Source organism: Geosmithia morbida (genome assembly GCF_012550715.1).
Source record: "Geosmithia morbida isolate 1262 chromosome Unknown scaffold_8, whole genome shotgun sequence".
Lineage (NCBI taxonomy): Eukaryota > Fungi > Ascomycota > Sordariomycetes > Hypocreales > Bionectriaceae > Geosmithia > Geosmithia morbida.
In genome coordinates, this window is record NW_023336195.1 from 505,125 (window position 1) to 520,641 (window position 15,517).

At 50.8% G+C, this 15,517-nt stretch overlaps 3 protein-coding genes across 3 annotated transcripts; all 3 read left to right on the forward strand.

Moving 5' to 3' along the window:
* Positions 1-1,052: 1,052 nt before the first annotated feature.
* On the forward strand, positions 1,053-2,186 carry GMORB2_7392 (uncharacterized protein; the record flags this gene model as incomplete). The annotated part of the gene is made up of 3 exons (XM_035469357.1): positions 1,053-1,119; positions 1,198-1,729; positions 1,790-2,186. 3 exons carry the CDS (start codon positions 1,053-1,055, stop codon positions 2,184-2,186), a joined length of 996 nt encoding a protein of 331 aa, XP_035321052.1.
* Positions 2,187-6,936: 4,750 nt separating this feature from the next.
* GMORB2_7393 (anaphase-promoting complex subunit 2) lies at positions 6,937-9,528 on the forward strand (the record flags this gene model as incomplete). The annotated part of the gene is made up of 1 exon (XM_035469358.1): positions 6,937-9,528. One exon carries the CDS (start codon positions 6,937-6,939, stop codon positions 9,526-9,528), a length of 2,592 nt encoding a protein of 863 aa, XP_035321053.1.
* A 1,307-nt stretch (positions 9,529-10,835) lies between these two features.
* Positions 10,836-14,400, forward strand: GMORB2_7394 (RING protein; the record flags this gene model as incomplete). Its single annotated transcript, XM_035469359.1, has 6 exons — positions 10,836-10,876; positions 12,970-13,088; positions 13,144-13,242; positions 13,307-13,544; positions 13,599-13,783; positions 13,946-14,400. 6 exons carry the CDS (start codon positions 10,836-10,838, stop codon positions 14,398-14,400), a joined length of 1,137 nt encoding a protein of 378 aa, XP_035321054.1.
* Positions 14,401-15,517: the final 1,117 nt, after the last annotated feature.

Sequence of the window (15,517 nt, forward strand, 5' to 3'; positions counted from 1 at the left end):
GCAACCCCACTAGATTGTTGTTGCTTCGTTACCGCCGATGTGCAATGCGACTGGTCGCACTGCATACCGCAAGACGTTTTTCTTCCTTCTTGCCCTATTTTTTGGCAGATGTCCAGATGATTCTTTTTTTGGAAGCAAAGCAGGAGGCTATGAAAGGGTGCAGAAAGGTCAAGTTTTTTAGTGGTCGCCGCTGTGCCGTATCACAACCATGTATACCTTGATACTACTAGTAGTACAATGTACAAAGCGGGACATATGTAGGTGAGCTTAGGTGGATTGTCTTGTCCTATACCCCCCCTGTCAAACATATATGTATGTACGGGTGTGTATGTGTCTTCTCGGGGGTTGCTTATTATGTACACACCCCCTACCAGACTATTACTAGAGTATTACTGTCCTTGCTACCGTGCCTCTTTCAACCCACAGAGTACAAAATTGCAGGGGGGGCGGTCACAGGAAAAGCGACCCATCCATCAGCAACAAGTACATGTAGCGACCAGATAGGAAGCACCTGTTGGGCTGATGGAGGCAGGTTATCATCCCATGTGTGTTTCTGCCAACTGGACAATTATTAGTATGGACAAGTACGAAGTTGCAAGGACCGCACACACCCCAAGACCACCAAGTACTCGCAGCTGGTATTATAGTACTATTGCTCCGCACTGAGTACGGAATACTCTGCCTAGAAATGTACCAACTCCACCTTATTACTATGGCGTTGTTGCTCTTGCCGCTGCCTATATTACAATGACAATCTTTTCCTTCCTCCCATATATTTGCTCGAGACATCCCTCTCAATCTTCATACTTTGTTTCGAGTACTAGTCATCTTTCGCATCTTCTCCTTCTTTCGATACCATTGCATTTTACATATATCCCAGTCCATTGCCCCTCGACTAACGCCCCAATCTATCGTCCTGTGCAACCATCTTCTTCAACTACCATGACTAGATAGTTACATGCGCAGAGTATCTCTAGGTTTTACAGCTACCACGCTCTCATCGGCACTCTTATACACAGTTCTTGAGCTCAACGGCACACATCATAGTCACAATGAACGGAGTCGCTCTTCCCTTTGACTCTGTCTACGAGCCTCGATCAACCCCCTACACATGGCACAGTATGTCTTTGGCTTTCCAATCGGTCTTATGCATATGCCTCCGATCGACTAACGCTGACCTTTTTGCGTCCACAACAGCCTCCATGGGTCCCACCACTCCTCCTACCAGTATGGGATCTCAAGACTACTCTTCAGCCTCCAGCACCATGAGTCACGGATCAGAGCCCAGCCTTACTCCTCCCACAGTTGCCCGGTCTCTGACCTCCAGCCCTCCCCGCTCCTTTTTCACCATTGCCGAGCGGCAGAGACTTGGGCATAATAACGCGCGTTCCAGGAGGGACTTGCACCGTGATGCCCGCCTGCACAGGGTCAGCAACCACCAATCTTCATATCACCTGGACTCGTCGTCTTCCCCCAGCCTGTCGCCCATCCCAGACGTCGGTGGTTCATCCATGGAAATGCCCGCGACACCTTATATTACTGCCTCGTCAACATCGGCCGTACCCATGTCATCACACATGGACTCCTACATGCCTTCTTACATGCAGCCTCTCAATGACCCGAGCCAGGCACAGATGTTTGCAACTCCGTACACTCCACCTGTCCACCACGGATATGAGATGCCCATGGATTACTCGCCTTCCAGCAACTATCCTTCGGGAGATTACAGGTGTGTTTACTTCCTTCCTCTCTTCACACAGTAAGTGACTGACGAGACCTCTGGACATAGTCACCGCTCCTCTCCTCTCCCCGTCAACCCCCACGAGAACTCAATCATGTACATGCCGGCCATTATGACAGCAGGGACAATTGGCAGCAACTGCACGAGCGGCCGTGCCAGCAACGTTAACAGCGGCAGCAGTGCCGGCAACAACAATATGCCTACATCAAAGGGCGGTGTCGGCCATGTGCGCGTGGTGCAGAGCCGCCCGAAGCCCCGATGCTGGGAACATGGGTGTAACGGCCGACAGTTCTCTACGTTCAGCAACCTTTTACGTCACCAGCGCGAAAAGTCTGGCCAGGCAGCCAAGGCGTCCTGCCCCAACTGCGGGGCCGAGTTCACGAGAACAACGGCACGAAATGGTCATATTCTGCACGGCAAGTGCAGGCAGCGCCGAAGCTCGTGAATTGATTACTATGTCACCCCTTTTCTCTCTCTTCTTCTTCGGTATGCTTTTCTTCTTCCTGCATGTACAAGTCATGGAGGACAGAAGAGATGGCAGAAAGAAGAGATACAAAAACAAAAACCTTCCATAACCACAACAATACAGCTTCACCAACAAGGCAGCAGAGGGGTGGAGAGCTATGTCGTCTCGGGTAATGCACTCGAAATCCAGCTCATTACTTTGCTTCTATCTGACACCCTTCTTCTCCATCCCGAGAGTGGGGGGATTTCAAGTATTGTCGAGGGGCCATTGGGGAACAAGAGGGGCAGATGACACGGTGTAGGAGAGAGGCTGAAAAGTTGCCAAGAATTGAGGTGGAATTCGCGCCCCGCGCGCAAGTGGTTCGCATCTTCTTCTGCGCCCGAGGCAAACTGAAATCTCCAGCTCCCACTTCTCTTTTATTGGAAGAGGGGTTTTTCCACTTTTCCCCTATTCTTGCCCATTGTGGCAAAATCGACACGTTTGCATTTCTTTTCTAAAAAATTATTACTGTATACCACGATGAGGGCTTTTGAGGAGAGCAAAAAGCGCAGCATTGACGTACAACGGGACGGCGCAGGAGATACGGGCTCTTTTTTTTGGAAATTATTTGTTAGTGTTGTTTTTACTCTCCTGTTTTACTTTCTCTCGCTTCTTCGATACATATTTCTATCACTTGTTTATATTATTGATGTAAGTGTATATACGTGCTTGAGATGTTTTTCTATCATGTTCTTCGTGCGATAAGTGTTTCTACATGCTCCAGCTCTCGGTCTTTCGGAGAAAAAAATCGGTAAAAAGCTCTCCGTGATTATGGCAAACGCAGAACGGTGCTGGCCTTTGGTAGTGGACGGGCTGACACACGGAAGACGAGCTTCCGTATTTGGAGACAGAGAGAGTCTTAAGTGATGGCGACGTAGAGTGTGTGTATCTGTATCTATGATTGGTCACATTGAAACGGTTGGGCTGTTGTTCAGTCCAGGTTACACGTATGTGTGCGAGCGAGGGTCGCGAGTTGAGTAAAGCCCGAATACCTCGTGCATGTAGGGGCGTCCGCATGCAGGCACCTTGGAGGCGCTTTGGGTGATGGCCAGATCTAGGAGGAGGATCATGTCGGTATTTCAGGGATGAAGGAAGAAGACTGATCCCCAGTACGAGCAAGGGAATTCACGTTGACTCCCCTAAAATCGATGCTACAGACTGTCGGTTGATCCTCCCGAGGATGAAGAAGAAGGAGAGGGGAGAGGGGACTGTGCCTGTGTGAAACTCGTTGAGACGTAGTATCCTCAACCATAAACTAGACAGAACTGACAAAAGTCCTCTGCCTATAAAATATGGGTATCGTGTGTGTCTGAAGGCAAGTTTACTTCCCTGTCTGTGGTTTGCTGTTACTATCACGGCGGTTGATGTCGCTTGTGTCGCGTGTTAGTATTTGCAGGAGTGTGATGAGAGTGCAATATTACATGTCGCAAAAGGCAACAAAGAAGAGGCGAATGGGCAAAGATAACCAGGAAGGAGAGAGCAGGGCAGGGCAAGACAGGACAGGGAAAGGCATCAATTGGTCGGCACACATACCTCCGTACTCTTTCCCCTGTTGTTCATCAAAGACAGATATGTTCTTGTCAATTCTAGCCAGAACCGTTTCGAAGTCGACATGAGCGAGACTAAGAGCATAAATCAAAGAAGGCAACAGACAAAGGCAAATAAAGCATTCCTGGCTTCAATATAAAACGGGTGATGACACCAGAACGCGGTCAAGATGGGTTGTGTGTTGCTAGTTGCCAAATTCTAGTCTTTCTATTGACCTTGTCGAATTAGACATTTTCATGGTCGAGTTCAGCTTGCCCAAACTACGTATTGCTGTACTATGGCAATATACCACAACGCTTAGAACCCTCGGGGGGGAGGGGGGGGACAACGGGTACGTAGCTGTAGGCATGCGTTGGTACAAGCCGACGACGATGCTTTCGGAATACAGCGTAAGAGTGTGCATTCGACAGCATATAGTCTATAGATTATTCAGGTTCTCTTTCAAAGAGGGGAAAGGGGGCCATGTTAAGTCGAAGTTGGTTCCTCGTAAATCAGTCAAAATCGGGCAGCATGCATACACAACCTGTTCCTCGAATCAATATTCGTCAGTCTTGTTATATTTATCTTTCTTTTATACACCTATTTTGTTTTCCTCCAACGGAAGATACTTGTAGAATGTATGTACCATGGCATGCGTCTTTTCTGTTTTCAGTTGTATTATGGTTTGTCTTGGGCCTAATATCTACGTACATCGTAATCCTGTGATATTCACATGGACGACAAGGTAGTTGTCCCCCAGCATATCTAGCTGAACATAGGGCTATAAAGAGTCTTGCCAGGCGCTGACATCAGACTGATGGCTAGAGCCGCGACATGGGGTTGGCCAATAAGTGCTCTCGACAACGCGGTTCTCGTCTCCATGTTCAAGAAGGCCCTACGTGCCTAGTATTAAGGATAAGAAAGGTCGGTCTTAAAAGGCCGTACTATTTCGGTTTCTCTTTTCGTACTTGTGGGTGTATTCCGGCGATTCATCATGGCCACTACCACCACCATGACAACACATGTACCAGACAAGCCGATTGCAAACAAGTCTCAACTCGGGCCACTCAAATGGACTATTCCCGTGTACTATTGCCGTGACGTTATTGCCGTCATAGGACGTGATGAATTGAAAAAGGAGGCCCTGGTCTGCGCTCCGTATAACTGCCCATCCGTCAACCGTAGTGACTTGTAATGCTGCGGCAAGTGCTAGCTCCCGTACGACGACGTGCATGAAACTCTCGGACCCTACGGCACGAATTGGTAACATGTGCGATATTGATGACCACCAGCAGTAGTTAGTCAACTAATGGTTTACGCCCCTTTTTCTCCCCGAACATATGGATTGATCTACCCAGCACACACAAGTATTGGAGAGATGAACCAAAAGAAGCAGAAATCTAAATAGAAAAGAAACAGGAGCTGAAAAAAACATGAAAGTAGAAATAGTAAAGTGACTGCTTCGTGAAAATGTACAAGGTATGCCGAAATTCGGAGCAGACCGCCATGACTTGCCTCGCTCTGCATTCCGTTGGGCAAACTGCGATCAACACCCCTCGGCTCCCCCCTTCACACCTCCACAGCCACTCGGTTTTGCTTAGACTCGCTAGCAGTTGACCTCTGCATATATGTCCCCTCACATGTTAGTGCAGGCATATTCTGTAAAGTAATACGGTATTGCCATGCACCTCCGTGGGATCAAGAATACATCGTAAGGCTATGCTAGAGATAGAACGCATAACCACGGCCGTGTGACGCAGTGAAACGGGTAATATATTTACTTTTAATTGTTCAGTATTTAAAAATACCGAAAGAAGAAGGGAGGAGAGGGAGCGCAATTGCGCAATTACGAGTACACGGCGCAAGTAGGCTCCGCTTGCAAGAATACATGTATGTATATACATATTTAAAATTAGCTGCACAAGGCCAAGTTGTACAGAAACTCGACAGTACATCGTACAGCGCGCCTGACGATTGCATCTACATAAATGTACACCGCAACCAACTACCTTGCCGCCACCTCTCACGACACCCCTACGACCTGCCTACTGCTAGACCCCCCTGTTACCCGTCAGGAGATACTCTAGTTCCTGCTACCATGGAGGCACGAAACACCAAGTGGGAGCGGCCGCCAGGCAGAGTTGCAGTGGGGGGTTGGCTCATTGGGGAGAGGTAGGGAGGGTCCCTTTAAACTGCCGGCTTCTTTTTCTTCTTTCTTCCCTAGTGATAGTACAGTAATACTATTCCTGCATCTCTCGGACAGGAAGTTGGCAGTGTTCAACGCCGTCATTTTGAGTTTTCCGTGCTCTCTACAGTGCTGAAATATTCAGTAAAGGATGCATACAAGAAAGGCAATGAGATATGCCGCGTTTTCCTTCTCTTCATGCCCCCCGGCCGATACAAGTGTAGCGCACAAGTATGTCTTATGAGTCGGGCAAACTGCTACGAGTCTACGACACATTAAATCATTTCCCGAATGATGGCTGCTCCCCCTCCCACCCTCCCGCGAACGTCAGCTTGACGCCTGTGCTTACGGTGGAGGAGGGTTCCAACAGTTGATTCGACTGATTAAATGTGCAGCTTCTTCAAGCCACCTTGGCATATATCCATCCCACGATGCATGGCAGATATACCTTTGTGGTTTGCGATATTGTTTTGTTAGTTCACTTCGTGTTGTATTGTTTAGACCGACGCACAGTGATGCACCCCCTCCCACTGCGTCTACCAGGCCTTAATGGTTGATATATCATCACCCTCTCGGATTGGCCAGTCTCTAACCGTGCTAAGCGCTCTCGTCGCTTAATTTAGCAGACGCGCTCACAGCTCAGTCGCGCCTGATGCTGCACGTGCATAGCCTAAACCAAAACAATCATTCACCCCACCACCATCATCATCGCCATCGGCCACCTCTCGTCATTCTCATCAAATCCCAAGACGGTCCTGAACGTCCGGCCCTCAGCCAGTCTCAGCTCCTAGACGCAGAGGAGACCTACAAGAGAAGGACGTTCTCCGTACTCGCATCTGCAGGCAGAGAAAGGGCCACCACCTCAGACGTCAGCATAAGCATGCAGCTCCTCTCCCCTTAAGGTGTGGCTTCTTCTTCTGCAACAGTGAAATTTTCCCCCGCAAAAGGCGAGCGCGCGCAACACAGTGATTACGCGCCATGGCCGTGTCAAAAGTACGCGCACGGAAGCACAAGGTCTTCCGGTCCGTGTTTGACACCCACACATCCTTTCCCACGCCCATTCTCCCAGCCACTCAGCCTAGTGGGCACTTTGGCGGCCCTACTACCATTTCAGCACCCATCGCCCGCCTCGACCATCACCACCGCCATGTCAGCTCGGCTACCGCAGACCAGGTCCGCTGGGATAGGGCATGGCACGTCGTCACGTCGCGCATCCAGCTCCCTTCATCGGTGGCCGTCGAGGATTCGTTCGGGGCATTAACCCCGGAGACTCAGGAGACGGACGAGACCTTCATCTCCTCTCTCGCCCTCGTCCTGGACCCTCACGACGCCCTGCCTCATGCCGCTTACACCGAGGATATTCTGGTGTGGCACGCCCAGCAGGTCCGACAGCACTTTGTTAATCACGTCATGCCGCTCTTGTCTGCGTGTGCCGGCCAGGGAGGGGCCAGCGACGTGGTGCTCTCCAGCATCCGCACTCTGGAAGCTGCCCACCGCCAGTACCTCTACGGCCTGTCGTTGGTATTGCGTGGCATTGGGAATCCGTCCAAGTCCAATGTTTCGGTTTCGCGTTTCCGCAAGGACCTACGCGCTACCATTAGCAATTCCTGGACGCCGGGGCTGCAAAGTGCCCTGCGCGTGGTCCTATGTCAGCTCACATTCGATGTGCTATGTTCTCGCCGCATATCATCGGACTTGGATGCAGACAGCTTCATCAACGAGCCGCGCAATGAACTTCTCGGGCTTGTTGAATCGCTGCAAAAGGTGGGCTTGACTGGCGACAAGTTCCAGATCCTGTTCGCCGAGGTCATGGACAGCTGCATGCGAACCTTCATCCGGCAAAAGTATGCCGGTATGTGGACTGAGATGGGCGGCCCTGCGGCGTCGCTGACCACTGCCACCTCGATACTCACAGGCTGCATGGCAGATTTGTGCGACTGGGTAGAGAACCAGTACGGCCAGCTTTCCGTCTTGGTCTTCAGCCGGATCGGCATCCAGATTGAGTACAGCGAGGTGGAGAGTTGGAAGGATATTGCCATCGGACGCCTTGTTGGGCTCCGCATCAGCGAGCTCTTTGAGATCGTTCTACACTGGCCAGAGAGCAAAGGAGGCGTGGAAGACCTCCGCTCCGCTGTGACTACGCCGCGCCGCCGTCTCCAACTCACTGACACCTTCTCGGCTGCACTACAGAAGCGACTGCTTCACCCCGGCTGTTCCACACTCTACATACTACAGACATATATATCCATGATTCGCACGTTTCACGCCCTAGACCACTCCAAGGTCCTCCTCGACCGCGTCGTCCATGCTTTGCAGCTGTATCTACGTCAGAGGGACGATGCAATTCGCATAGTTGTGATGGGCCTGTTATCGAACCCCAAGGACCTCGATGAGGAGGAGAGCAAGAAGAGACTAGGCGAGCTGGCCGTCATTTTGAACGACCCGACACAACAGAAGCGCCGACATGCAGATGTTGATGAGCTCGACTGGGATGACATGACGTGGGTGCCAGACCCCGTCGATGCAGGCGTAAACTACAAGCGACCGAAGAGCGAGGATGTCATTGGAACTTTGATAAGCGCGCTTGGGTCTCAAGATATCTTTATCAAAGAGTTCCAGGCTATCATCGCAGAGCGCCTGCTCTCCAGCAGCCAGTCCGGCTACCAACAAGAGCTCAAGGTGCTCGGGCTACTCAAGAGGCGATTCGGGGAGAATGCTCTACAGAACTGCGACGTCATGGTTAAGGACATACACGACTCAAGACGGGTGGACGTGGCGCTGGGGAGGCACCTTGGCAAGGAGACGGCGACGGGAAGCGAAGCGCCGTCATTCCACTCCAAAATCCTGTCACGACTCTTCTGGCCCAGTCTGCCCAAGGAGTCGTTCAAAGTGCCGCTTCCCGTTGCCGAACTACAGGAACAGTACGAGGCAGGCTTCGAGCAGCTCAAAAACGCGCGCAAACTCAACTGGCTGGATCACCTGGGTACGGCTACAGTGCAGCTCGACTTGACGGATCGGTCCGTTACCGTCGAATGCAAGACATACGAGGCAGCCGTCATATACGCATTTCAAGATGAGACGGACGATGAGTCGGCGTCGCCAGCACAGAAGACGTTTGTAGACCTCTGGCAGCATCTTATGATTGACGAGGACCTTCTCGAGGCAGCACTAGCATTCTGGGTGTCGCAAAGGGTTCTCAAGGACACAGGAAATCAGACGTACATCGTCATGGAGACGCTCGAGCAGGAGGGTTCCGCAGAAGCCGGTGCGGATGCCGATGCAACCGGAGATGAGGCTGAAGCGGATACGTCGCAGCCGTCGCCACGAAAGGCCAAGGGCGTCAGCTCACAAGAGAAGGAGCGGCAGGGCGTATACTGGCAATTTATTGTGGGCATGCTGACCAACTCGGCACCGTCGATGCCATTGGGCCAAATCCTCATGATGATGAAGATGCTTATTGCGGACGGCTGCCCATGGAGTAATGAGGAGCTGCAGGAGTTTCTAGACGAAAAGGTGGCGGAGAATCAGTTAGAGCTGGTCGGGGGGAAGTATCGTCTGCCAAGGAAGTGATAGTCTCCGCCTGCTTTTTCTTCTCTCTTTCTCTTTTTCTCTCTTTATCCTTCCTTTACTTTTTTTATCCTCCGCCTCCTCCTTCCTCTTCTTTTATTCCTCTGTCCCCTGGTTTTCTTTTTCCAGGATCATGAGGCGTTTTTATGATACATGGAAGAAAGCGACATAGGGCATAAAAGGAGTATGTTGTAAGACTACCCTCGAGGAGACGAGAGAGTACGGAACGGACGGTGCACATTTGGCACTTGATTTGTAGACATTGCACATGACGGTGGATTATATTCTGACGTGACCAAGTATATTAATTCAGAAGAATCATGTGTCTACCCGCCAGTCTGTCTTTTTTTCTGGCTCTCTTAGACTCACCTGCCTATAGCGTCTGAAGCAGCGAAGAGACAAGTACTAGTATGGACTGATACTGGGAGAAGACTCCCATTTTTACTCTATCAGTCCAGGTGGCCAGTTCCCTCTTATCGACCGGTCAGTCGGTCGGATTCTCGTCATGACGCCAACGATGGTGGGGGCGAGAAACGTACAGACTATTAATATTCATTCCGTTGATAGGCATACGGAGTGTCATAAAATACGTCGTAATACTGGCAAACAACAATTAATGACCACGCATGCGCTAATACATATTCTCTTGAGCTACTTTGACGCAAAATGCATCGCAGTGGAACCCAGAAAGTCTCATGATGCAGCGCAGTGCAAGGGATAGAAGGAGAGAGAGGGAGAAGGGAGGGGTCCCATGAGGCAGAGCCACCCGACGGTACACCGGTTACGACGTATTACTGCTACCACGGGGAGGTTTTGGGGGTAGTGGATCCGTACTCGTATTAGGATACTTGACTCTCAGCCAAGGCAAAAAGCAAGGTCTCTTACCCAGGCGTACTCATAGAGTGATGTCAGACTGGGATAGAAATACTATTATTACGTCGTCTTTTCTTCTTTGGTAGCATTTGATTGTATCCTTTTTTCGACACAATCTAGTTAGTAGGAGTACTCACCAAAGTAGTAGCCACAACACCACCTTTTCCCTCTTACTTCTTACGAGTAATAATAATACACCTACCTGTACGTGCTATTACTACCAATCCCAATCCCCGACAAACCCACCCCATGCACCTAGACATGGTGATACTTGTATAATTACTGTACCATTCCCTCTCGCCTTTTGAATGCTAAAATAGAGCGACATTTTGCCGGGCTTGCTGCTTGCTTCCGCCGATCGGACCTTCTACCAACCCAACCCAACCCCAGTCCAAAAAGTTGTGTCTGTCTCGCATCGTCACAACTCATGACTCGGAATGCCCGTGTACCAAGTAGCTGCTCCCCTGGTAATTACTCCGTAATAGTGCTCTTGTAACCCCTCATTCTCTCTCTCTCCATCTCTGCTCCGTACGTCCATTTTAACCTCGTTAACCTCGATACAAACATGGATGATGAGGAGAAGGTTACAGCACTGTCCTCTCCTGCACATACACACAAACATTTTATTTTTTACCATGTGCCACTAACTCCCTATGAGCAACCCTCCCCTCGCCTTTCTCTTCTTTTTTCTGCTCGTAGTCGCTCCTGCAGCTTCTTCCTCTTCTTTCGCATCTCTGTGCACTCTGACCCCCGTCGCCTTTCAAACGCCACGCCTTGACCCCCTCTCCCCCTCCCCTCCACATTCCTGGCCAGGGTGTGTGTGTGTGGCCGCCTGACCTGTTTGCGAAGACCAGATGTGTCTTTTGTATTTGACTCTCTGACATTCGAGTATACGAAGTTCTCGTACGGACTCTTTCTCTCTCTCTTTTTTTTCTTCCACCAAACTACCAACCTAAGGGGGAACACAACATACCTACTCTCTCTCCCTCTCTTCTCTGCACCCCTCGGGTATCTGCAGTCTACGGCCTTGATTACTGTTCCTTCTCCCTACTCCTGAGAAAAAGCCTGACACACCGTTCGTGGGGCTTGTCAGTCGTCGCCCAACGGAGGACCGTCTTTTCTCAACTACAACAAGCAAAACGGCTGTCCGTGTGTTCTGGGCGAAATCCGAGCGCACAAACGCAACACAATCAAGCAGGCCACTGATTGACAGAAAGTGTGCCCCCTAGTCTTTCCGTGGTACGGCACCTTCTCGTCAAAGAGGACAACAAGAGACAGAGAGAAAGACAAGTCGGCTGCACGCCTGGCTGTTGGTCCTTCTCTCCCCTTCTCGCCTTTTTCAATTAATTCAAACTGGCCATGTTGCCGGGCGTCTGCTTCCGCCATTCTCTCCTCTCACCCCTTGGCATAATTATTCTTCCATATCTGCTGCATTTTTCTTCAGTTTGATCTCGCTTTCGAATCGCCTTACTTCTACGTTTTCCGCCGCAAAGATCTACTACCGCTACTCGCCTAGCCGTCTACACTCCTCCTCCCTCCAAACGTATATCTTCCTCCATATCGTCAGGCCGACAGTCTACCACTTCCGACGATAACCGCCAGACGCCGTACCCTCGCCGATCCCATATAGACAACTGCCTCCCTCGAAACATTTAGATTGTCCTGCCTCAATCGTGAAGGGCAAGTTCGAGCTTTGTGGAAGAGACAAGGCCTGTCAAGTACCATCATTCTGGCCATCGAATCTCCCTAAAGGATAGTCAGAAGGGGAACGAAAGGGGCCTGTGCAGACGCTGCTGAGCCGCTTTCACGGTCAGGCAGCGTGTCTACTGGACAGTTTCCCATAGATGGGAGATGCGTTAGTGAACAGAGACGGGACTGCTGCCATCATGGCTGAAGAAGCACGCGACGATGGGGAGAATGTCCTTCCTCGTCGGGTGCTCAACCCCGTTCACCACAACCACCACCACCACTCGATGCCAGGAGGTTCCTGGTCCGTCTCCCAGCAATATCAGCAACAGCAGCGCTACCAACATGTCCCACCATCTACGTCCCCGGCCTCCCAGATGCCATGGGTCCATATGCCCATACCGCCGATCGGGTTCCTTGATAGCGGCAGACTCCCGTCTCTGCGCTCGGGGTTTGACGGAGGCTTACCCCCCAATCACGAGGCGGCATTCGCTCCATCGCCATGGAATCGGGAATCGGACTCTTCCGCGGAAACTTTGACCGGACAAGTAGCTTTTGACTTTCCAGCCACCGAACCTCGGCACAGCACCATATTGGACGAGCAACTATCTGTCTCGCAGCCACTGTCGAGCTTTCTCCTGTCCTCTCAAGGTGTTTCGACTTGGTTCACTGCTGCTGCCGCCGCCGCGGACCTTGCGCCAAATCTTACGTCACCATGGAGTCACAACCCATCATCACGAGGCTCCGAGCCCTTGGCACATAATCCGCCCCCTCCACCTCCGAGTAGGCCTTTCATTTCCTCCTTTATTTTGCCACTCAGCTCTCCCTCCTAAAAACACCACCAGCTTTTAGCTCGATTTCAACTAACCTTTCTATGCGTGCCAGGACAATTCGCCCGAGTCCGGCCATCACCATCAACGGCCGATGCCCATCTTCGCTCTCGCTCGGATCCCTATCGAGCCTCCACGTCAACCAGACACGGCCGTCGTTTCAATCGGAGGCCTGTGGCTCTTAGGGTCTCGCCATCAGGTGTGCGCCTAACAAGACGGGACTTGCAAGTGTTCCATGGGTCTCTAAAGATGCGCAAGGTTGCCTCCAAGGATGCTATACGTACATTGGTGTACCTTGACCCGAATGGTCTAGAGGAGGATGAGAGGTGTAGGTGCCCATGGTGCCAGCTCCTTCTGTTGCCCTATATTTGCTAACTTGATGCAACTACTAGTTTGCAATATATGCTACGTACCCTTCAACGAGACGAGCCCCGATGGTGTTAAGGAGAGTCCCGTTCGCATTCCGGCGTGCAACCATGTCTTCGGAGATAAATGCTTACGGAAGTGGCTGTCGGAGTCCCCGTGTTGCCCGTATTGTCGCCACCAGCTACCCGCAGCCGTGAAGTACGCGGGACCGCTGAAGAGGTCCATCGCCGACGCTCTGATGGCACAGGGCGTCCTGACTCCAGAGTATGTGGTCCGGCCTGATATTCTCTCCCGAGACAAAATGCTGATATTTGGTAGCGATGATCCTGAAGATCACATGGAGATAATGGCCCGATTCCTTCACAATGCCGAGAGTCACGACTCTGATGAGGACTATGACGGGTACGACGATGGATATGGCGACAACTACGACGTAGGCTCCGACGATGATGAAGAAGAGGACGGCACCCGAACAGGAGACCGACGTCACCGGTCCGATAATGGTGACGGGGATGACCGACGAACGCGGCCAAGGCTGAACCCACCAGCAAATATACATTCCCACACAACGACTGTCCTGACATCCTCTGGGCAGCAACAATATCCCGCGATGCGCCATCCTCCGATACTCACCCCGCCGAGAAGTCACCGGACACCTCGTACAGATACTTCCCACCAGAGTAGCCCCTGGAACTTCGAGACCCCCTCCCAAAGCAGGGCCCATGATATCCCCACCCCGCCCTCTTCGGCTGGAACCCTCTCAAGACAGCAGCATGCGACCCACAGGCCTACATTTCTTCACGCCGTTATGAGCGACACCACGATAGATGGCACTTCACCTACCAGACCACGAAATACTGAGGCCAGGATGCAATCGCAACCACAGTCGCAGCCGCAGCAGTTGAGGGTTATTGAGGTCGACCTCGGGTCGCATAGGGCCGCCCGAGGCTTCGCAAGACGCTCGAACCCTGACACGATTGCCAGTCACATTAGGGAATTGCCGGCGCCAGCCGAGTCCCCTCCCAGTACGGATATTGGCCCATCAACCCCGGGCCCACCTAGGGATGACACGGCTAACCGCCGAATTACGAGAAGCCGGGCCGCCAGGGGGGAACACTGACGACAACGCATCGACACAAAACATGAAAAGCTTGAAACACGCACCAAACGCTAAAAAAAATACGAGCACATGAAAGATAGACAGTTCACTTGAAGAGTCTTTCGTTCTCCCTTCAATATTAGTTCTATCTTTTCTTTCTTCTCATGATATAACGGAGTCATGGTGTTATTAGGTCTGACGTTATTATGCTTCAAGGTTTGAGGGTCACAAACATCTACGCTGGTTTTTCCGGAAACTGGGGTCACAAATGTAGAAGGATGATTTACGATGTTTTCCGCTTTTTTTCCAGAGTTGTTGAAAGGACAAAACCCCTTCCAACACTTTCAAAGTACCAGGTTGTTGGAAGGGCTGTGTCCTTCCTTTTTTTTTTTTTTCTTTATTCCTTTTTCTTTCTCCCAATGCCATCAATCGGTAGCCTCGGCGGTTTTCAATGTAAATATCGAGGATATAAGATTGGTTAGAACGACGCGAGTCCAAGTCGGTGCTCTTTCTGCTTTGCATTACCCAGGAGAAAATGACTAATTCAAAAAACCTCATAGCAAGTTCACACATATATCATTATTATTATGCGTCGGGTGGTGTATATGTAGAGAGGGTTGGACAGTGTATGGTTGTTTGTTTGTTTAACGCTATTCCTAAAGAGGACAAAGGGCACCTATCTTATCTAGAGTATAAAGGAAAGGGATGAATTTCCAGTAAGATGAGGTATTTCGAACATCCTTGTGACCTGACGGTTTAACCTCCTGTCATACTTTTCTGCTGTGTTTGTTGGCAGAAAATTGTCCTTGTCTGTTGTGATCCGACAAGGACTGTCGAATTTGACTGTGCAGACATCAAGGTCGACACATGAACAAGACCGAGTGCGAGGAATCGCGGGAGGGGTGTTTGGGCAATAAGAGGATATTTAGATGTAGTTGTATAACAAGAGAGGTTTGTAAGAGCATACACCACAAACACTTCTGGCATATGTTCAAGGTAGGTCAGGTGTTCTGTGGTGTCAAAGTTCTCGTTATTGTATTATTATCGTAGTGCTGGACTCGACAGTTTTATGGCCGAGTCCAGCTTACCTAAGCTATGGTGTGTTTTACTACGACACCTTCCGCCTCTTGTTTCTAAT